Source organism: Grammomys surdaster, unplaced genomic scaffold (assembly GCF_004785775.1).
Source record: "Grammomys surdaster isolate TR1022 unplaced genomic scaffold, NIH_TR_1.0 126398, whole genome shotgun sequence".
Classification (NCBI taxonomy): domain Eukaryota; kingdom Metazoa; phylum Chordata; class Mammalia; order Rodentia; family Muridae; genus Grammomys; species Grammomys surdaster.
Window position 1 is genome coordinate 3,557,670 of NW_021621192.1, and position 24,253 is coordinate 3,581,922.

At 37.4% G+C, this 24,253-nt stretch overlaps 1 protein-coding gene across 16 annotated transcripts in view; it reads right to left on the reverse strand.

Moving 5' to 3' along the window:
- Abi3bp (ABI family member 3 binding protein) overlaps positions 1-24,253 on the reverse strand; it is a 204,500-nt gene that overhangs the window by 53,339 nt on the left and 126,908 nt on the right. For 11 of the 16 annotated variants that reach the window (XM_028760244.1, XM_028760240.1, XM_028760238.1 and 8 more), the window contains exons 19-36: positions 21,780-21,821; positions 19,673-19,753; positions 19,228-19,275; positions 18,333-18,395; positions 17,467-17,514; positions 15,658-15,717; positions 14,743-14,829; positions 13,371-13,406; positions 12,483-12,563; positions 10,998-11,054; positions 10,103-10,186; positions 8,583-8,642; positions 5,791-5,874; positions 4,317-4,376; positions 3,526-3,612; positions 2,311-2,370; positions 1,427-1,510; positions 485-541 (exon numbers count right to left, since the gene is read on the reverse strand). The exons of 4 other annotated variants lie outside the window; for them this stretch is intronic. In XM_028760244.1, the coding sequence (XP_028616077.1) occupies positions 485-541; positions 1,427-1,510; positions 2,311-2,370; positions 3,526-3,612; positions 4,317-4,376; positions 5,791-5,874; positions 8,583-8,642; positions 10,103-10,186; positions 10,998-11,054; positions 12,483-12,563; positions 13,371-13,406; positions 14,743-14,829; positions 15,658-15,717; positions 17,467-17,514; positions 18,333-18,395; positions 19,228-19,275; positions 19,673-19,753; positions 21,780-21,821 (1,179 nt within the window). The remainder of the gene's footprint in view (positions 1-484; positions 542-1,426; positions 1,511-2,310; positions 2,371-3,525; positions 3,613-4,316; positions 4,377-5,790; positions 5,875-8,582; positions 8,643-10,102; positions 10,187-10,997; positions 11,055-12,482; positions 12,564-13,370; positions 13,407-14,742; positions 14,830-15,657; positions 15,718-17,466; positions 17,515-18,332; positions 18,396-19,227; positions 19,276-19,672; positions 19,754-21,779; positions 21,822-24,253) is intronic. One more of the 16 variants, XM_028760243.1, reaches the window with a different exon arrangement.

Sequence of the window (24,253 nt, forward strand, 5' to 3'; positions counted from 1 at the left end):
CTGGGAGGCAGAGGCAGGCAGATTTCTGAGTTCGAGGCCAGCCTGGTCTACAGAGTGAGTTCCAGGACAGCCAGGACTATACAGAGAAACCCTGTCTCGAAAAAAAAAAAAAAGGTTCTAGTTCACTAAGAAACATTCTGAATAAAGAAGCATATTTTTGCAATTGTCGACGGATATACAGCACAAACATGACAGACGGGGATTCACATGAAATCACAGTCTTAGTCAGCACCCTTTAAAAGTGCACATGTCACAGTGTTGAGCAGTGAGTTACATGGTGGTTTGGTGTCCTGAAGTTAGTTCATGCATGGTGCTCATGAATTCAACAAATAACTTGGCATAGAACTGAGGATAATTTTAAGAGAAAGAATCTAATGGCGTGATGACAGAGGATGGTGGTGGAATGGTCCTAAGATGCAGGAGTAGTGATATGACGACATGGCAGGAAAAGCACTAAGATTAGAAAGACACACATTCTTATTACCCACGGTCGCAGGCACTTCGGTGCTAAGAGCACGGGGTTCAAGATCTGTAGCAGCAACTAATTAAAAACAATAAAATAAACATACATAAAAAGTCAGTAAGACAACAGTATACTCTTACTGGAATAAGTCAGAAATGAGTTTAAGAAACTGTCTCCAATTTAATTCTTGTTACTTGATGATTTGGTCACATTGTGCCCTGGTAAACATTTCTTTAGGAAGTACTCAGTTACTGCCTATATGTTCTGCTAAACCTCTTAATAGAGTCAAGGTGATATTCCTTTAGGTATGTGGAAAATCTCATTCCAAGCACTATTGAAGACTGAGAAATTTTAGACATTTATCAAACCCCCAGATATAACTTGGGCTTTTGTATAGAAGCTTTAAGAAAATAACATGTCTAAATGTGCAGGAGTACAACAGTGTTTCTGTATGAGATCCAGCCAAGAATAACGCAAGTGAACCAAATGTACTCTGAGAACTCATGAGTAGGGTTGGGCTGAGATCTCATGTGTGACAAGGGTGCTTATCAAACCAGGAAAAGGGACATTTAATAAGTGTGGTACTGAGAGGACAGCTAGTTCTCTGCTCTCTTTACAAAAGTGGAGTATTCTAGATGGATAGGCAGATCACTAATGCTTTTTGGATCAGATCCAAACCTCTGAATTCTTTCAATCAAGAACTTCCATTAACAGAGAAGAAAATAATTGAATCAGTAGTACCAAAAAAGTTATGTGACAATAGAGATGATACTTATTTAGAGATCATAAGCAAATCAGCTGCCATACATGACCCTAATGTTTTTCCTTCTACACACAGCAGTGGAGGCCAGAGTAGGCCATGCAGCACTTTCATTCACACAAGCTCACCCTTCTACCATTGACCTTCCTTAGGGCTTCCCCAGAGCTTCTATAAGTACCCCTGTGCTGAGAAACTCAATTTACCAGGTTTAGTTAGAGGAGCCTCAGGAGTTGGTGTGGTTTGAGGTTTGGGGCGTGGACGACGGGTTCGTTTTGGTGTTTTGGGAGCTGAGGAAAGAAAATCTTCATTATTACAAAGTTTGTAGTTCAAAAGCTATGGGGGCAGGTGCTAAGTTAAGTAAAACATCAGATTTTTCTCATATTGTAGGCAATTCAACTTTTCAGCCTTTTAACTCAAAGGCCTATTGGATAGGTCAAGAAGTAAAGAACAAAAATAGAACGTGTATAGAATGAAATAGTTAAGGAGCCAGGAATAGTGGCACACACCTGTAGTCCCAATACTTGAGAGGTTTTGATAGGAAGAGCGCTAGTTCAAGGACAACCCAACTGAGATACTTAAACTTGAGACTGGACAAACATAGGGAGAAGCACTCTTACACAAAAATGCTGAGAACCTCTGATAAAACATGGTGGTGGCAGTGATGTGGCACACATAACTAACTGAAATATCAATCAAAGAACAAATGTCGCATGGTAAAAGTGAATGAATGGTTAAATAAAGAGAAGAATTTCAGATCTTTAAGGAAACTCCTCGACAGTATAGATATGGCTAAAACTATGAGAACTGCTTTTGAGAGTCACATTCCCCAGAACACACACAATGACCAGATGATTCCATGTGGTTACAAGTTTGACAGACGTGAGTTAGATTTATGGTGGGTCCCACAAGAGGCAAGTTTTTTGAAGAGACATAGTTTTTAGTATTTTTCAGAATGAAGATTTTCAAAGAATGGCAAAGAGAATGCTGGTGTCACCACAAGGAGAAGAATATGTGACTATGACATTGATGGTATGAGTTTGACAATGGCAAGAGAGAGGACACAGCCAGCATCACAACATGTTAATACCTTTTGTTGTCACCCAAGTCTCAGTTCTGAGTGTCACAGGTTCACGTTCTTTTGAAGGAACTAAGCAAAGGCATTAAAATAAACCAAATGACTGTTCTATACAATTGAAAAATCAGATCTTTTCTTCATTATGAATCTTGCTAGCATAATACAGTTTCTATAACAGCATGACACATTTAAAAATGTTTAAATTAATCTGAGAAAAGTAAGCAGTTGATTTCTTAAAACTTCATCATCCCTAAGTCAGGTAGCTATTTTGTCGTTGTTCATTTCTCATCTACTGAATGACCTAGAGTAGACTGTGGAGGCATTGCTTAGAGCTCAGATTAGGTAAGAGACTGAGGCATCAGCATGATAAACTGGTAGTGTTGCTTCATCACAGACAAAGGAGGAATATCTCATGAGAGCATAAAAATAAAGATGTTGTTGATGTCTACAAGCCCAATCTTCCACTGCACTGCCCTACCACATTCCTAAGACCTTGATACGCATGTGCAAGATGAAATGCATATCCTCTGAGATATAGAATGGATTACTACAACCTTGAAGGGAGAGCTCATCCATAGCAATGCTCCAAAGGCTCCTCTGACTAATGTCATCTATTTCTCTTCCTTCACATTTATTCCCTTCCTCTCTTCTAGTCATCCAGGCTCTAGTATGATCTCAAGACTCTACTCCTTTTTAATCTCTAGTCCCTGGCTCCAAATACTTACTTACCTAAGGTTTTTTGTTTACACCCAAAAATTCATCATGCTCATGTACAGATTCTTCCTATACCATCTTCAACTATATTTATAAAGGTTTCCACTCTGCATTGCAAAAATCAAAATATAGCTTCCACATCTATTTCACTCAAAAGTGTTAGTGGGAATAAGGAAGAGGTGGAAGGCATTTAATAATGCTTTTTATTTGAACTGAATATAATTATCCCAAAATAACTTTATTTTTAGGAGGTAAAAGGAAGTTACTAAGGTGTGTGGTTATTGAGAAGGTTGCACACAGGAAGCGGTGGGTATCCAATTGCCCAGACTTCCCTCACAACATTGTTTGCTTGACATTGTACAATGGAGATACTTGACTGCCCACCCCTCCCACACAGAATTGTATCTTTGCTCTATTTGGGATATACTGGAGGTTCTCTGTCACTCAGGTAACTCCCACAACCCTGCTAGGTCACACTGCTGAGGTTGTTTAAACCGAGTGCATATGCTTTACCTGGCTTAGACTCAGGTACTTCAGGACTTGGTATAGGCTTTGGTTTGGGACGTGGACGATGTTTTTTTCTGTGTGATTTTTTGGGATCTAAAGGAAGAAATTATTAGATTACTTTGTATTTTTATTATTTATGAGTCAGGAAGCCATGGAAGGTGAAAAGATGATAGCTTGCTTGTTCTTACATGTTCATCATCTAGTTTTTTTCAATCATACAAAATTTTATGAAGAAAAATTACTATTTAACTATAGAAATAAAAGCTAGTAATTGTTATCTAAGTTTCATAAGATGGTATGGCCAGAACTAAAATGGATAGGAACAATTCATAAATTTGAATGGATAGTGTGCATTTCTACTATCTATGATTCATGATGCATAATTGAATCTCTATATAATTATCAAAATAAAAACATATCAAATATAAACAAAACAACAAAATATTATGTCAACAGAAAAAAGTGTAATATAAATACGGGCCCTTTGGACACCAAGAAGTTGTTAATGTCTTCTCTGTGTGCCTGAGACTTGAGACATGTTTGAAACATAGCTGCAGCAAAAGTGTTCTTCAAACAAAACACAAAACAGGGCACAACTTCAAGTAGGTAATGTGACAGATAAATGGCCCTAAGGAGTTTCATGTATAATATCTTAAAAGCAGACAATTAGAAACTCTTCTAACTTTCAATGAATATAAGTGAATGGCTACAAAGACCTACCCAGCTGCCACCTGAAGTAAGATGAGACTCTTGCTATGACAAGAAGACTTGTTACAAAAATAGCTTAGCAACATTACCTAGTGTTGTTACTTGGACCTCAGGTCTAAGAGTGACAGGTTCCAGGACTACAGCAGGAACTGGCCAAAAACAACACAAGCCAAAGAGATTTAAAAATGCGTATTGAGTTAGAACATTTACATATACTACATATAACTAGAATATCAACTGTCCCAAGGGAAAGAATATAATTAACTTTTTATCTAAAAGAATTTTTTAAGAGTGTGCTAAACTTTTGTTGGGATGGTTATTGGACTCAGCTTTTTAACTACCTGGCTGACTAGAAGAAAGGAGAGGAAAAAAAGGAGAAGGAGGATACAAACAAGCATAGTTGTCAACATGATATTCTGCAAGGTTTTTAATAAAAAAAAAATCTAGCCTATATAGGAAACACTGTGTTAGAAAATATTTTAATGCATTCATTTAACATATCCTTAGAAAAGTAAGCTAAAAAGCATAACATGAGGTACTATGTTTAAGTAAACACTGGTACAGGTTTGAAGCATATGTAAAAAATAATCACTACATGGCTTGTGTTGATCTTGCCAATCTTGTAGAATTTGACACCTCCATGCAAATCATAAGAGAGCAGCATAAAGGTGGCTACTAGTCTAACACTCAATATAGCATCTATCTTCCCCAGGAGCATAAAGGGTAAAAATCAAAGAGTCTGTGTATGATGCAGTATCTCTGTATCTTACCTAAGCTCTGAATTAAATCTTCATAGTCCCCCTTCTACTGGCCTGATAGACCATTTGAAATGCAGTTTCATCAACAAACAGAGTGAGTGAACACTTACAGTCCATCTGGACTGGACTGTTTCTGGCTGACCCTCTATTTTCTCTATTGATCAAAATCCTGTAGCATATTCAAGGTCCAAACCCAGCCAACCTTAATATTGTCTTTTTCTAGATTTCAGATTGTTACTTTGTAGATATATTATGCAGCATGGCCTCAGTTTATTGTAGAAGAAGAAGAGGAGGAGGAAGTGGAAGAGGAAGAAGAAGAACATCAAGAAGAAGAAGAAGAGGAGGAGGAGGAGGAGGAGGAGGAGGAGGAAGAAGAAGAAGAAGAAGAAGAAGAAGAAGAAGAAGAAGAAGAAGAAACTTTCTATAGTGAGTTTATTATTTACAATTGCAAATGTTGAGCCTGGGAAAATGTAAAGGGCTTAGGATTTGTTTACTTAAAATAAGCAAACTGAGTTTGTTAATGTAGTTTCACTATAAAGATTTGAATAGAAATGCATAGGTTGAAATTTGCTAAATACAAAGTTGCAATAAAAGTTCTTACATTGAAATAAAAAAAGTTATTCGGCTATTGGGCCTCACCTTCCTGTATTTTCCTTAAAACATCAACAGAGAAGTTATTGATGCTGCTTTAGTCCTCCCACTCAGAAGTGTAAGAGATGCTACTGCCTACCACAAGCACTGCTTTGAGTCTCTGAGGGGACAGACTATCAGGCTCACCCACAAGCCATGTAACTCCCAAATTTACCAGTTTTTGTTTGAGGTGCTTGAGGGCTCAGTGTGACTTTAGGTCTGGGCTGTGGACGGCGAGTTCTTTGTGATATTTTGCTAGCTGAAGAAAGAGAAACATCATGTTACTTTGGATTTTATGGCCTTGGATACTGAAAAGAGAGCCTTCAATAGCTCTCAGATTTCCTAAACTGGCAGGAGATTGTTCTTTTAGTTTGAAGTTTTCACTCTTTTTAAACAACCATGCTTTAGTGTCATTGATGGTGGTTTGGAGTAAGTTCCTGTTTAGAGTTGCCCATTCAATGCAAAAAGACTAATACTCATTTGGAGAAAGCCATAGACCTCCACTTTGGAGAAAATGATTGAAAAGGAATCATTTAATGAAGGGTAGGAGAGACTTGGGTTATATTATAGTAGAAGCCTATAATTTAACATTTCACATGGGTCATCCTCAATTTGTCAAATTTATAGTAAAACATATCATTACCTAAATCATCACTTACATATATCATTATGCACATATCATTACTTAAATTATATCACCAAAGAAATAGAGTGTATAATAGTTTTCAAAAACAAGTTTAAAAACCTAGATGTCCAAAGGAGCATAAGAATAGTTGCTATTGATGAGCAGTCCTTCTACTGTGGTCAATACTCAGTTGTAATACAGAATTCTGTGATACACAAGACAACACGACACTTTCAATAGTTCTGTGTGGCTATTAGAGTTCACGCTTAGCTCTCATAAACACAACAGGAAGCATGTCTATAAGAAGCTTTGAAGTCTCTAGCAGATGGCTAAAGAGGATGGGTACGCTCTCAGAAAGGTGAAAAGGCCACCTCATGGGGATGGAGAGTTAGTGGATTATACACTAAGCAATAGAAGCACTTGGCAAGTAAGGGTGTTACTTGGCATTGTCCCAGGGGCCTCTGTTCTAAAAGCAACAGCTGTTTCAAGGTCTGTAACAGGTTCATGGTTTGTAATAGGAACTGAATTAACAAATATGAGCTTTTAAAAGGCATGTATAAACACACAACATTTGCTTCAAAATGATTCTTCTAGCATAACACAACATCTAGAATCTCTCTCTCTCTAAAATTATATATATATATATAATTTTCTGGTTGAAGGGTATTATGGACTGAATTGTGTCCTTACAATTTATATTGAAGGGGTATATCGAAGTGGGCTGTATTTGAAAACAGAATTTTAAAGTTGTAACTAAGGGATCAGAAGGTTGGGCTCTCCAATTTGTCAAATGTTCTTATTAGAAGAAGAGACAGTAGGTATGTGCCATGAGCATATATAGACAAAAGGCAGTGATATTACCACCTGGTAATATAGCGAGGCAACCATTTATGAACCAAGGATAGACCTCAGGGAAAATCAAACATGGAAGCACTTTGGTCTTTCAGTTGTAAGTAATCTCCAGAGCTGTAAGAATAGATCACTGTTAAGACTCCAATATGCAACACTGCGGAATTGCTGTTCTACTAAAAATCAAGGCAAATATCAATCCTTCTGTTCAGACAGACAAACAGTAGCTAGCACTGTTCTCCCAGACAGACATCATCTTTGCCCTCGTTTTGTAATGCTGCAGGCAAGTCATTCCTCGTCTTATGATGCTTATCTGATTCTAACAGGGAAGACTTCAGGACATTTTTACTCATGCCCATACATATCTTCTAATGTTTTGTAAGTACTATATAGAAATCTAACTTGTATCTTTGAACACTAAAAAGAAAAAAAACTACCAGGTTCATGAAAATATGACTGCATAAAAAGTTCTGTAGTTAAGAAACACATGAGAAGCCAGTCAAAAAATAACTTCTCATGACTCCATTAACTGCCAAACAGAGAAGTGAAACATCTTATATTTGTCCCTCCCAACTGTAAAGATTGTGCTCACCATTAATCTTCCCTCTCTAGGGGATACCTGAAACAACATGATATTTGCAACCATTGATGGCTCTCAGGCTCTTTGAATCAAGGTCCCCTTGTTTATCTAGGAGACCTAACATATTTAGAGTTGGGTAGCTTTAAGTTTGTGTTCTCTCAGACAATTTTTGGAGATTAAAAAGAGGTAAGCTTGAGTTATTTTAAAGTTATTATTCAGCATATTAGAAAATCAAAAATAAACTCTTTAGGGATTTCAAAGCTTGGTGAACTTTCTTGAGTTCTGGGCCATGTATGAAAGCTGTAACCCACACTATGTAATTTTATCTTTTGTTATTGAAGGTACTTTTGAGGAGGAAATACTAATATAACAATTAAAATTATTAGTTCAGAAAGTCAAGACTATTATTTTCAAAAAATCTCCTAAAATTATCTGATTGGACTAACATGGCTGAGAATCATCTAAATTATGAGGAGGAGAGAGAAAAGACTTCAATTCATATTAAGGTTGGAGTTTACTATTTAAAAATATTAACCTGATGTTATGCTATTCAGACTACTAAATCAGATTGATAATATGCTATTCAATGTATGAAATCACATTGCCAGCATATTAACAAACAGAGAAGCTTGGCATGCACAAATTAGAGGTAGACACAACAAAGATATATGAAACTGGCTTAACAAAAGAATCTTGGTTAAACCAAAACCATAAAGTAACATGGAAATACCTTAAAGCAATTTATGAGGCAGACCAATCACACAAACTAGATCCATGCATCTAACAAACAAGAGACAAGTGCTTCTAAGGATTTTCAGTTCAAATGAAATGAAGAATGTAATTGGGTGGCAACATGAGATGAACCTGACAATGAACAGAAAATGTTTTTGCTGAGAGTCAGGGGTATCGTTACCTATTGTGGTCACTGGATCTTCTTTTAAAGGAGCAACTGGTTCAAAGTCTGGAGTAGGAACTAGTCAAAAATAACAAAAGCAAAATAAACAAAAAGCCCAATCAAATATTAAACATAAAAAAACTACTATATTCATTTAAAACAAATTCTGGCAGAATAGAAACATGTCTGAAACACACAGCCATGTTGTTAACTCTGAATCAAGAGAATATAGTGTCTTGACTCTTAGATGGTGAGCTTATCTCTTAGGAGGGAACAAAAAGCCTTGTAGGTACGGGTCTGTAAAGTTGTCCTTATCCTTTTATGATCTGACCCTACTTAATGTGCTGAACAGATAGCTAAGGTTTGAATACAACCTGTGTCCTCTGAGGCCCAGTCCACAGGTACTGTTAGAAAGCAGAGGCACCTTTGGATGATGGATCTAGTGAAAAGGTCTTAGATCACTGAGGGTATGAGATGGCTTCCACAACCTGTTGATAGTTCTGCATAACCTTTTGAGCTCTCCAGAGGAGCTTTTATATATATAAAAAGAAAAAGAAATAGCTTTTCCAGTGCTCTCTATTCCTGGCTTGAAATATGATCACTTTCTAGATCCTGTACATGCACCTACCATAGCACCACACCATGAGGTGATACAAGCTTGGAACTGACTTCACCACAGAGCCTGTGATATGTTGCTTGATATTTGACCTAGACAAACCTCTCCTTTGTAGTTTTGTTATAGGGAACAAAGCTGACTAATATCTAAACCAAATCCACCTCACTGAGAAGAGACCCAATTTGAGTACTTATGAGAACATTATAAGGGACAGCCACTCTGTCTGTGGCATAGCAAGGTACCCAAAGAAAGTGTACCACAAATCAATTATCTGATGACCTCTAAGCTCCCAAGTTCAACATTAAAAACTTTCAACATGCCCTATAGGTCATAGTTGCAGGAGCCTAATGAAAGTCATTCAGTTCCTAGAAGCCTTATCTTTTTCATAAGAGGAAACGCTTCCTTTCACTGGTTCTCATGCATTCTTTGCCCTTCTGAACTTCCCCATTATCCTCCACTCAAGTCTATGCTATCTTCTCTGTAGGGATTACCTTTACATTCATAATCAGTTTTAGGAAACAAACACACAGCAACCAAAACAACATTCTGCAGAGATGATATGCTCTAAAAAGGCTGATGTATCAACTTCCTAGCACCATACAGAAAACACTTATTGTGGCCTTGTTGGTTTACAATACTTACTACAACTCACAGGCCTTAACAGTAACTGGGAAATCATCTCTCACAAATACAACCATATACTTGTTCTCTTGTTCACTATGAATGCTTGGTAATGACTAACATAGCCAGAAAAGCAACCACTGCAGAGAGAATCCTAGCACGCAGAGCATAAGGGGACTCACTGCCCCCATCCCCTGCCTTATACCTTATCTGAGCTTTTGACCTTCAGTTGCTATTATATTTTCTGTGGAACCTGCTTGAATAGGATGTCAGAATTCTTAACCCAGGACCTACACATTACCCAGTTCGGCTGGAGGTGCTGCAGGACTCCTTGTGGTTTTAGGTTTGGGATGAGGATAGCCTGGTTGTTGAGGCAGTTTGGGAACTGAAGGAAGAAAATATCAGGTTAATACAGGCTTTGGAGTTTTAGAAATGGTGACTAGGAGTACACTTCTTATGGTTTCATGAGCTTCAAGAAATTTCCCTTTTGAGCTTTGGAATATTTGTCTTTGTTTTGATACAGTGCTTTTTTTTATGTTACTCGAATTTCTCTGAGAAACAAAACTGGTGAAGAAATATGAATCTACATATCAATAATATTTCCTACAGTTTCTTATAAGGATTTCTGAGTGAGGAAATGCTCCAAAGACTTGCAGAGTTACAGCGTGCACAAGTTACAAGTGTGGTGTTTCAGTATAATCATAGTTCTAATAATGTTAATTGACCAGTCTTGAATTACATTTTCTACTTTCATCCACATCAAAGTTTTATCATTTCCTAAAATGACAAAAGCTAAGCCATATAAACAGTGAAAATGCAGAAATTTAGAGCTTCAAAAAGACCCTATCACATTATAAGAGCTGCACAAATTAACTCAGCCTAGAAGGTGCAATAGGTTCCCATATAGACATGGACAGAGATGGCTGCCCCACAGCAAAAATATGGATGTGATAAACATGATATGCACAGAAGCAGAGACAAGACAAATTTAAGGTGTGATGGTGAGTCTATATGTACACATATATGTGTATTTTTCAATAAGTTAACTCTCATAAAAATAAGATAACCTTTTAACACACATAAACATATTAAGTAATTGAATGGCCAGAAGATGCAGAAGCTTTGTGAAGCAGTGGTCATGAGGGTGATAAAATGGAAAGGAAATGCAGATGCAAAAGAACATGGTATGCCATTACCTAATGTCATCCCTGGAGCCTCAGTTTTAATAACTGGTTCAAGGCTTGTAGCAGCAACTGATCGAAAGGATAAAAGAAACCGAAGAAATCTTATGAATGCACAGAATGTGAGAAAATTCATCTTAACAGAAAAAAACAAGGTGTCTTGGACTACAACATTATTTTTAATGTTCTTAACTTTAGAGAAGATGAATATTCTGTTTCTTCCAATACTTCTCCAAAGAATTTGCGTATACTCATTTGATTCAGATATTAGTTCCAGCCTTTGGACTCTGTTGAGCATCTCCTTGAGGTCAAGTCTAGAATCCTACTGCTGGCTAATTATCCAATTTTAACATGAGAACCTATATAGAAAATATGACTCATCCTCAGAGAAAGACACCTAGGACTTTTATAAAAGGCAAAAATCAGAAAAGCATTGACCAATGCCAGATGCAACCAGTAGTTCAGATATCTGAACATAAACAAAATGGTAATTCAAAATGACTGGTTAATACTTTTTGCCACAACAGATATAAAGTTTGTATTTATATCCTCCCTTGAGTATGTGCTGAACTCGTGACTTACTAGAACCAGACAGAGAGAAACAGTTCTGTCGGATGAGGAGGTCGCACAGTAAAAAGGCAGGAAGTGTTAAGGACACACTGTATAGTTTGTCTATGATGTGTGTTCATAGCTATAAGGTAATTGAAACCACACTCATTAAGGGGTAAAGTCTTCGGAGAACACAGTTACCTAACAAGATGAGGATTACTCCTTAGTTTTTTGTCATCATTGGGTTGAGTTATCACTACTTCTATGAACAGAAAGAGGATGATCTTGTGGAGAAGTGATAACTATGAAGTCCTGTAGAATTGAGTTGAAGATTTCAGTCCTCCTGTCTCTTTTAATTCATTCTGTGAGCCCATCTGGCAGATCTGACAGAAGAGCATCGATACATTATACTGCCTGGGAAGTCAAGTTTGACATGTCTTCTATGTAGGAAGACATTTGTTCCTTCATCCTTCCAACCTTCAAATCCTGAGCTTTTTTTTTTTTACTAATTATTTTGGATATTTTCACAAAGCTCCTAACATGTAGCATTTGGTGTGCTCAACTTATTTTACATTTGCATGAACATGCTACCTTACATTACTTTCTGTTTATGCAGGAACAGCTTCTGTTTCTGTTGTATTGCCAACCAATGGGTAAATGAAATACACCTCCTACTTCAGAGCCATGGGCTGAGGTGGCTTAGGAGAGGAGTGTGATCTCAATGAGTATAGATTTGAGCAGATCATTTGGCCCAACCTATGCTAAGCCTTATCTTTAAGATATGAATATAATCATAGAGTAAGTAAATAAAATGGTTAAGACACAACTCTTAAGAAGGAATCAGAAACTGCCTAGCTATATGGTGTTCTCTTGGCAAACCAGGAGTTTTTACCCTAAAGAGATATATAGGATACCCTCTAACACAGACTAAATCACAAACCACATATTTACCCAAGATTGTCTGAGATACTTCTGGATGGGGAGTGGTTTGAGGTTTGGGACGTGGACGGCGAACTTTTTTTGTTGTTGAAGCTGACAGAAAAAAATTTAGAATTAACATGGGTGGTGCTGATGAGTCCATAAACTCTGCCTAGGATGATGTGCCCTGCCTGAGCTAGCCTGCTTTCTTCCTTCCTTCCTTCCTTCCTTCCTTCCTTCCTTTCTTTCTTTCTTTCTTTCTTTCTTTCTTTCTTTCTTTCTTTCTTTCCTTTTTTCTTTCTTTCTTTCCTTTAATAGTTTGAGGTAAGAAATTCTATCATTAGAGTTTGAAATTTGTTTCTCTAGTATATTAACAGATTTCTCTTGTCCAGAGACAAAAAAATATATATATATATAGGTAATTACATTTAAGAAATATAATTTAAAAAAAAAAAGAAAAAAAAGAAGTATAAGCTAGGAGCAATCCCTATTCTTTGAACATGTCTCTAACCCCAGATAGGTTATAACTCCACATTCAACTCTAGTGGTATGAATCTTGAACCAACTCTACAGTAATGCTTTTAATTTAACATAACTGTGCCCAGAGAGGTTCTGTACTTGGTGATTTACTAGAGTAAGTATTTTTGAAAGTCACTGAAACAACTGCAGAACCAAAACCAGTTACACAGAACTTGAATGCAGAGGGCAAACGTTTCATACAAGCTTCACTGTACCACCACTAATGCTTCATTAGAGGCCTAAAGGAGGGCCAGGTGTCATAATATTCAAGGACTCAGCCTGACACAATTTCAAGGCAGGGCATGGATCACATAGCTGTCACCATTATTTTCTCAGCAATCATGGCAAAGCTAAATGGTGAACAGAAACAAGTACCCACAGAAGGAAATAAAGAACTGTTACCTAAAGATGGCTCAGGAGTAATAGGTCCCACGTCTGCTGTGAGAAATGATCAAAGGAAATTTAAAACAAGGAAATGATAAACCCACCAGAAAATCCATCAAGTTCTCCCAAATATCTCCCAAGTCTACCAGACTGTTGACCACTGGTTCTATGGTCAACAACAATGACATATTCCAAAAACTTTAAAGTATCTATATAAGAGTCCACAGATGTTTGTACAATATGGCTCTATCCTTGGCATTTATACATTGTTAATGGTAATTTTGCGTGTTTATCTACAGGACTAACTATACATTTGATTGCTTTTATATTAGCAAATAATGTGATAGAAAACTGCTTAGACAAATGTTATACATGAATAAGATCATATGAGAACAATTATGATAAATAACAATTATGAGAAATTAGTGTGAATGCCAATTATGGTGAGACTATATATTGGAAAACAAATCCTAGAGTCATAATAAATATGAATATTGATATATTTAAGCAGACACAGTGAATATTAACTTCAGTGTACAAAAGAAAAATGAGACAATGTTTGATTTTGTTGAGAGTCTACTTTGAAAATAATATGAATACCTATGTTTGAGCAAAAGCAAAAAAGAGCTAGCCCTGGACTGTCAGTAGTCCATGGAATTCATTACTATTTCTCTTCCTTATCAAGGCAGAGAAGATCTGGCTCTGAACAGTAGCAAGACATACCAATGGGTTCAAAGCAACCATTGAAGTTGGGCACCTGCAATCTTCTTTGTGAACTTTCCAAAAACAACATCATTGTTCAACTAAGCAGTAAGGCCACACTCCTGGTTCCTATCTTTCTATTGTCTGTCCCCCTCCCCCCCAATACAAGGCACCTTCTTGTCTCGTAGGACTCAGGCCCATTCTTGCTGATAAATCTATAAAGGCTAAAGGTTTTAGGTTACATGTATTAGCCCATATATACATTTTTTTTAACTGAATAACTTATTATGTGCCTAACAGCTGGTAAAACAGTGACTATCTGCTGCTGCCCTCTATCCTTTACTTCCATTCATGAGAGTTGTTCCTTTGGTCATCTAAGTCACTTGTTACCTCTAGTGCATAGCTCACAGATGCTAATTTGGCATTTTGTCAAATAAACTAAATATATGGGTTTTTCTAATTTATAATCAAAAAGCTAAGTAATTAAATGTCAGAGGAAGAAAACAAAAATGTCTCAGGTATCAAGGAATTCCTCATGAAAACAGCATAGGAAAGTCTAGGGATTGGACAGAACACCATGCTGGTGGTAGCTACTTCTAAGGCTTAAGCCTTCACACTTAATTACGCATATAACTACCACTTTGGCCATACCTAGAGAAGAGCTACATGAGCCAAGAACCATATTTACCTGGTTTAATCTGAGGTATTTTTGGGCTTGGGGTGATTTTATATTTGGGACGTCGATGGCGAATTCTTGGTCGTAATGTTTTGGGAGCTAGAGAAAACAAAGTGGTTACTCTGACTGTATGAGTTCAGGACTAAAGAAAGATGAACAAGTGAATGTAAGGTTTCTGAGACCTTCTCAGATTCGAGTCTAGAGGAAAAAATGCCTCTTTGGTTTGGAATTCATATATATATATATATAAAACCATTTTAGTTAGCTGACAGTTGAGACAGACTGTATGACATTATTTTTATTATACTGAAAACTTAATTGTTAGTTGCTAGCATCAGAGAAGTTTCAGACCCAAAGAGAGTCGGATGCATGGAATGTTATCACATCAGAGAAGCCTGGGCTAACTTACTTTTGGATAACCGTCCTTAGAAAGACTCAGTTTAGAGATACAACCCATAAAATTAGCATTTCATATGTGTTTTACACTTTCTAAAATCACTTGCATACAATGAAAGTCTTTCATATCTTCAAAATAACAAGAACTCAAGAACCATAGCTTAAGGGGTAGGCACTCTGAAGTGGGTCTGACGTCTTATCTTTAATGAAGACTACTGAGTACTGAGTAGACTCACAGGCTCCGTGAAGCATGTGTAAAGCAAGATAATGGGGGTGGGGTGATAGCTACAGGAATATCTGCAGATGATATCTTCAGAGAAGCTTAAAGGGATTGCATCTATAGAAGCTGCAGAGACGTACATCTAACATGCTTTCAGTACTCTTGACATATTTAAAATGTGAAATACAGTTAGTGGTAAGGTATTTTTGTGAAAGAAAAATCCTCTGACCCAGATAGCTATGAATCAGACAATAATCAGATAATGTAAAGACCGAAGACTAAATAGAAGGTAAAGACTAAAAAATTATTACCTAATGTCGTCACTGATGCCTTGGCTCTTGTAATTACAGGTTCAATGTCTGTAGTAGTAACTGACCAAAAGCAACACATGACAGAAATTAAGAAATATACAAAGTAATTTATCTTAAAGGTGAAGTATTTTAACCCTGTTAATTTTTTTCTTAAGGGAATAAAAGAGTGTTTATCTTACAGATATTTTGAGTGAGCATGGCCCAGAAACACAGATTTAGATTACCCCCCAAATTCCATGCTTCAATATGGAAACAGTTTTGTGAAATTTTATAATTTTATAGAACAAAGAAAGTCATAAATCAAGGCAAATTTCAAATACATTGGTGAGTACATTAGAGAGGCAGGTGTAGCAAGACGGAGGAAGCTTTTCTATAGGTCTAATATGCTATCTGATAACATTCTTAATTTTTGTATTGGTGGAAGAAGTCACAAGATGTTAGTTCTGACTTAGATGTGATCAAGGAATATAAGATTGTTATGTTCAAAAGCATTTGTAAAGTCCAGGGAAATTCTATTACTGCCAGTAGCTGGCCAGATTCTCTGCCCGCTTATACTGTAAGACTCTTACACCATTTTCATCCAGAATGGCTGTGAAGTTACTTAAAGTATTTCCCTATAGTTGACCATCTGAATCTCTCTATTCTGATACCGTTGCTCTGTAGTCTGTGATGTGGTACACTAACTTATTCTGAAAATGGCTATGGAGGCTTCTGTTGTGTTTCAAACACATTCACCACCATTATTTTTGATGGTTGTTAGGATACGAAAAGGATTGTCAACTGTACTGTTTTCTGAAGATCTGTGACAATCACACAGATGTAAACCAATGGCCTTGTTTGTAGTAAATATGCTGCTTACTATGTTTCTGTGTTTACTTATCTCAAATGGACAGTTTACATGTAATTATTTAATGTGAGAACAGATATGGAGGACTGGCAGTATTGCTCAACAAAGGATCCCTTGTGTAACACGAATTAAAAACTTAGTTTCAATTCTCAGACCCTCCCAACTGAAAGAATAAAGATAATTCAAAACAAAAGGGAAGCCATACAACTTTTTATCTCAGTATATGAGATTTCTATAAATGAAACAATGCTTTGTAGACCAGAAATGAAGAACTACAATTCTGGTATTAAATCAGTATCTCTCTGTATTTTTCTTTTCATTAAATCTAGGAGATTTCATGTAAGTTTTGATTTTCTCGTAATCTAAAGTCCTCTAAGCATTGGTATAGAGATTGACATCCCCTGATTGTTCAGGAAACCAAAAGCAAAGCATGATGAAAAGGCATCAGGGATCAGTGTCCAAATTAATGATGAACAGAGATGATGAAGGAAGCTAGGGCAAGATGATGACGTCATTATCAGAACTTTTCACAAGATGATTGTCTCAGCAGAAAGGTCCACCCACATTTGAATATTGTGGAATCCAGGAAGAAAGAACCATTATCAGAACTGATGAACCAACACTACAAGCTCCAACCAACTTTTTGGTCTCACACACATGCAACAAAAGCTTCAGGAAGTTCCTGCTTTGAAAGATGAGTGGACAGAGCCCTCTGGATTTTGGCAGTGTTAGGTGTTGCAAGCAATCTGTTTGACTCAGAAGGTCAAAGGATGGATAATGTCCAGGTGCTTTTAGCTGAGCAGATGCAAGAATGCCTAGTATCATGTTAAAAAATGGCCTCTGCCAAACAGCAAGTAATAAATAGGACAAGTCTGAATGATGATGAAACTGAACATACAGATGATGAGAGAGATGAGAAGCAGAGTCTCAGGGAAAACAGGAGTTAGGAAGACATGTGTTACCTATGGCTAGGGCAGGGGCTTCACTTCCAAATGCGACCAGCTCATGGGCTGCAGCATCAAACATAAGAGACAGGCGAAGAGAAAACAAAGTTAAGTACAAGTGATATTTAGTTCAGAGATAAAGAGCACAGTTTATTCTAACTTGATGCAGACTGCTTTCTTGATGGGCTTAATTTATAATGATAAGATCTCTTAGTAAACGTGAGTTTTATACTGGTTGGAATCTCAGGAGAAATTTTCAGTTGTAAAGAGAATCTTCAGAACTATTATGTAAGTTTTTTTAATGTTGTGGAAAACCACCCAGTTACAATTTAACATATCAACAGGTAGTTCAAAGGAAGCCAAACCCTATGTGGTAAGTCTTTCAGTTGTGCCCATTGCAGGGGAACACATGGTCTCTCCTGCATGCATTATCTAAAAAATAGCTAGCAAAATCACTTTATATTGTCACAGGAGCAAAAAAGTCCAACTTCTGTTCATCATAAACCCAGAAAGGCCTAAAAATTGCTTTTTGTAACATATGGGATACTAAGACTATCAGGTATAAAATGTTCTTTCTTTCTATATGCAGTGTGAATACTTTCAGAAGACAAAGAACAAAATAACAGTGCTCTGTTACATTATTAGTTTCATATAGAAACACTTTCAATGACATTTCCAAATATAAAAGTGTGTTAAACTAAGACAAGGGGACTTATGTTTACTGTCTTTAGTTGGTTGCATATCAGGTGTGGCTTTGGGTTCTGGAAGCAATTGTTTCTCAAGATATTACAATTAGTTAAGCTATGGATATAGAAATCAGTGTCACATGGATACTCTTTTCGAATGTACATGCTAAGGTATTGAAAATGTAAGACATTAATTACCAGGCTTGATTCGGGGTACCTCTGGCCTGCGTGTGGCTTTAGGTCTCTGGGGTGGTTTGGGAACTAGAAGAGAAGGTATTAAAATTAGCATAATGGTCATGGTTGTGACTGTCAAAATTAAGGATGCATAAGCTGAGAGACTCAATTCAAGTATGGAAGTAGAAGCTGGAATGGTGGAAATGGTGCTCACTTAGCTCTTCGTGTCTACCATTAGCTTTCCATGGAAGAACAATCTTAAGAAAATGCTTAAAATGTTTCTTTGAGTCAAAGTACGAGCTATCATAGGACTTTCTTCCTGAACATACTATTTAAGAAGGACTAAGTGTATCACTTTTACTGCTTTGCTTTTCTTTTGGTACAAGATAGTAAGACAGGGAATTTTAAAGTTGCTCAAGAAGAAACCTGGAAAAGTACCCATAAACATCTGCTATTAAAACAAGAAATAGTGACACATGGCTATACTGGACCCCAGATCATAATCAGCCTATAGTATCCAAACATACTAAAAACATTCACCAATGGGATTGTGCATCTTTTCAGAATCTTATAAACTTGATGAGAAAAATGATGAAATTTTAATCATGAAACTGGAAAAATGTATGCCATTTGTTTAGTCCAGGATGAGTACAGACATCTGTGAGGAAGAACAGAAGGCTCTCTGACTGAAGGACAGCAGAGAACCGGGAAGCTATGCCCAAGACCACAGACCTTCCCTACACCAGTGTAGCAGATTTTACTGGAAGAATTCTCCAGCCTCCAAGCTCTTCCCACCCACACAGGAGATGAAGGAGAGCATGGTTGATGGTGTGATTGGGTGACAGAACTTCAGTTGTGCCTGAGTTGCAGACCATGAGAAGAAAAAGTGACAAGACAGCAAGAGAGGATGCAGAATTACCGATTGTGGGTACCAAGATCTCCGGTGGTACAGTGGCAGGTTCCAGAGCTAAGAAGTAAAACACCAAGGACTCTAATTATGGAGTGACATCCTAAGGAAGTTGCACTGTGTCCTAAGGTGGAGGCTGTACACATACACAAAGTCTCTCTCTCTTTCTCTCTCTTTTTTTTTCTGAATGTAATTCCCTTTTTACTTTTCCCATTCAATCCACTCTTGCTTTCCCGTACCTTAGCTGTCCTCCATATGACTCAGCTGTAAGACTCTAAAGATTCTTGCTTTAATAATTGACTTAGTGGGCCAGCTTTTCACACTGTACGCTTACTAATTGCAAGTAAAGGCATGAATGCATCATTTACAATATGAATGTAGAGAGGGGTGGCAGCAAACAAACTAGAAGCCACATCACTGTATCTATAGTAACTGGAACCCTAAATGTCACATTTACCAGGTTTGGACTTGGGTACTTCTGGACTACGCGTGGGTTTAGGACGGAGGCGGCGACCTGGTTTTTTGGTCTTGTGTGGAGCTAAAGAAAGGAAAATGTCTAGTTAGCAGAGAAAGGTTAATGCTACAAATTGAGAGTAAAGGTTACATGTAGTACAGTCACGTATTTAAACTTCTTGATTCAATCTGGACACATTCTATTTTGCCACTTTGTTTTTTCTTGTTGGAATGCTTTTATTTCTTCAGAGTTGTCTAAGGTGTGCCCCCATTCCTTTTACCAAAACCCTTGTCCTAATCTGGCTTCCTGTTGTTGTGTATAGAACAAAAGCAATTTGGTGAAGGTTTGACTCACACTTCTACTGCTACAACCTATCACTCAGGGAAGCCACAGCAGGAATTCAACCAGAAACAGAGGTAGGTTCTGGGAGGGATGATGCTTACTGGCTTGCCCCCTGAAGCTTGTTCTGCTTGTCTCCACCCCCACCCCCACAAACCCCCACTGCCGCCTTATTTATTTTTTTGTTCACTTTACATCCCTGGTGCTTTGCCACTTTCTATCATCACCCAGTTACATAAAATGTGGAGTTTAGTTAGTTTTTTTTTTATGTTGTTTCTCTTCCCCTTTGCGCCTCTCTCTCTGTCTCTCTCTCTGTCTGTCTCTCTGTCTCTCTCTCTCTCTCTCTCTCTCTCTCTCCTTCTCTCTTTCTCTCTATCTCCCCCTCCCTTCCCTTTCTCTTTTTTAGAGTTTGTCAAAGATTTACAAATTTCCCAAAAGATCTCCTTATTCTTCCACTTTGAAACAGACATTGAGAAATCTCAAATTCGTGTACAGTTTAGAGGATATGATCACACAAAAGTCTCAAAGCAATACTATCAGGAGAAACATGAGAAGATTGATTTTCAGAAGCACTAAGGATTAAAATTAAACTTTGGCTTAATATTCCAAAGCAGGAGATTCCTTTTCTACTTAGCATTAAAGAAACCCACATGTAAACAATAGGGCAAAAACATCTTGAATTCCAAAATTATGTCAAGGGAAACCTTTTTTAAAAATGAGACATATCCATAGGCTAGAGGTAATGTAAGATTTAAAGATTTTAAGAATAATCAAGAATACAAAGGCAAATGGATACTGATGTATTATTACTCCATGAAGATGAATCTGAAAGAGTCACCCACTCAATAACTGTAAGGACAACCAACATTACAACTGACACATTCTCAGGACTCTGAGTCCTGAAACCACATGCAAAATTATCAAGGGGGAAATCAAGTCAAAGGGAAAACAAATGTAAAATGAACTAAAATGTGGGATATGCTCAATTTTTAACTCATGGCTTGAGAAAATTCTAAGTGGTGAAATTTTATCCACATGAGATGTAACCTTTTCTACTGAAATCAATTCCTGAGGTTTTAGACAAAATGAATAAAAATGTAGCCAGCTAAAGCTTGGAGAAGGAAATGGAAAAAGGGCAGAGGCCTTTGGCCGCTGTGGATGTAATCCACTAAGCAGGAGCTTTTGTTGTGAAGGAAACTGTGTGTAATTGGCTAGCTCGGCAGCGGGATGGGTCTGTTCTTCAGTTGGTTTGGGTTTGGTTTGGTTTTCTTTTTTCTCTTTTGAAGAAAAGGAAGCTATAAGTGTTAGCTTTGTTGTTCTTTTTTCTTTTTCCCCGACTTCTAATGAATTATCTGGTGACACATTAGAATTTTCAGATCTGGAACGATCGTCTCGCTTTTCAAGAAAGTCTGCAAATGTTAGCGCTTTGGAAAGTGAGGGAAAAAACACCTCCCAAAGGGAAGCACAACTATGCCCGTGGATGCCAGGCTTCTCCACTGGAAATAACAGGTTAGAAGCAGCTAAGGAAAATCTCCTTGAATATAATAGGTCACATCCAAGGCAGTATGGCTGGCTTTCATGGGTGTCCCAGAGCCTCTGTTCAGACAAGCCCAGGCACAGGGTAGATATTCTTGCAAAAACAACTGCAAAAAGAAAAAATATCTGAAGGACAATTAAGTATTTTTAAAGTAAAGCAAATCTAAGGACAAAAGTTGAACACAGAAAGTGATACAGGCCATTCTTCCACTTTGATTCAAGCAAGCAGCTTTACCCTTTGTTGAGTGTGCAGATGGTCGAGTCTCGGGTTCTGGGGCTGCAATGAAAGCAAGTAGTGTCAGAGCAGTGCTGAGGGGTTCACCTAAAGCAGAAACTAAACATTCTTTCCCACAAGACACAGTAGTTCTGTGATGAAGGCATAGGCAATTCCAGCTTACGATATTAAGGCTTATTAGTCTCATATCCATTGCATAAACCTCAGCCAAAGAGTTAAGAATTGTCATTCATCCTGCTGATCTTTGCTGTGGCTGTCTCCGGGATGTTCTGAAGTTCTTGCCACCCGCCATTTTGTTTCTTACAGAGAGGCCATGTCCAACCCAGGAAGTGAGAAGAAGGCAATGTCTAATGCTTGTCCTCTGTCAGTTTTGAATGATATCCAGCTTGGCTGGACCTCATGTTCTTTCACAAAAGATAAGAAACTTAAGTGTAAAGGGACCACGAGTGTTCGTATGGTACAACTGTGGTTACAAGTACATATTGCTAGTAAACAAAATCCGTTTGGTTAGCAAATCAGTATGTCTCCAAGTATGGTCTCAGGTTTCAGGAACTGCTTTAAAAAATTAAATAACATCTTATGATAAATAACAAACCCTTCGATGGTCAAATGAGAAGTTAGCAAAATCTATTCTATATATTTTTGCTGACAACAGTTTGGTGGCATTTATTATGTCTGGGAGGAGAAAAAAAAAACAGGCTCTTTCCAGTAGTTTTTGTGTTATTCTACTCAATAAAAAGACATTTCTTTCAATAAGATAATTAAAATTAGATGTATTTTTTAAGCATATGGGAGAAAATGAGAACTTTTATTTTTTATAAAAAGAAATTAATTTATTTGCCACCCATCAGCTTTCATTACAACATAAACTCTCCTCCTATTTATACAGCTGAGATAGTACTTTGTCTGAGTTAACCCTGATAATTCTTAGTGGAGAAAGTGGCAGGTTTGGAAGTCCCAAGGAGTGACTGTGGTGGGGGGTAGAGGGAAGAACAACAACAGTGGCTTTTATACAACAACTTTCTAGGAACTAAATGACTGGCTTTCAAAACTCAAATATAATAAATCAGAGCCAAGTGTGATACCATACTGTGCACTAACACAGAAGGGTGATGGTTCTCCTTGTATGGGACAGACAGGGAGGGGAAAGGCAGAGACTGGTTTTCAGAACTGTACTGGGTTACGCATATAAAATAAGCCAAAAACAAATGTGAAGCTTCGCTGACTAAATCAACCACCAAGCAAAAGCAGCTCATGTGGAAAGTGAAATGGAAAAGCAGGCATTCGAGGAGAGCTGGAAAGGCAGAGGATTCTCCGCCCTAAGAAGTCGTTGGTGGTTTATGCACTCTTGTGAACTCCAGCTAGAAACAGAAACCTTCTGCAAAGCTCAATGAACACCAAGTTTGTGGCTAAAGAAACGCTTTGTAGAGATCCAGCCCATGCACTCTGCTGACTTGGGTCACACATTGTCCCTTACTATGAGGTTAGAGTGTTAACCATCTCAAGTGGTGATTCTGGCTGTGAGCTGGAAAGGATGAGCACCCTAGGCTGTGAAAGGCTTAGAAATCAAAGGAACAAAACCACGCCAGCTTCCAAGTTAAAAAAAAAAAAAAGCTATAACAAAAAAATCCAATTAAGTGTCTATTAAAACATTTTAAAGAGTAACAGCATGACCTCTAATTTAATATATCTTAAATTCATTTCTAATAATATGGCTTATCATAAATAAATGTCAATCAATATTTATAGGCAGTTTTCAATGCTTTCCAACTTTATTGTGAAATTAACAGACATAATTACTGAGGAGGACTATTTAATTTGCTAACCAAAACACACAGCACCATTCCCCATCTGCCTGGTATCTATTTCTACTCAGAATGCAGCATAAATAGTCATGTCCTCATTCTAAACCTATAAATTATTTCTAAAACTCATATACATTAATTCCTGACCACTTCAACTGACAAAGCTCTTTATTTAAACTTCTAGGACACTTGATTTTTATACACTGGGATTCTACATTTGACAGCCTTAGCCAGGGTCACCCACACACTTGTCCATGCCTCTAATTCAGTGGTTCTTGACCTTCCTAATGCTGGGACCCTCTAATTCAGTTCCTCATGTTGTGGTGACCGCAACCATAAAATTATTTCATTGCTATTTCATAACTGCAATGTTGCTACTTTTATGAATCATAATGTACATATCTGATATGCAGGATATCTGATATGTGATCCCTGTGAAAGTGCCATTTAACACCCCCACCTTCTCCCCCAGAAAATGTTGTGACCTAGAAGTTGAGAACTCTGTTCTATTTCCTTCAGCCTGCCACCTACATCTGGAGACCTAGTCACACAAATTCATTTTCTTAGCAGTTGCTCTTGTTGCCTTAAATCATCATGAAAATAAATCATGATCACTTAAGCAGAAAACCTCTTGCTTTAATAACTGCTGTATAAACACACCACTGGTAG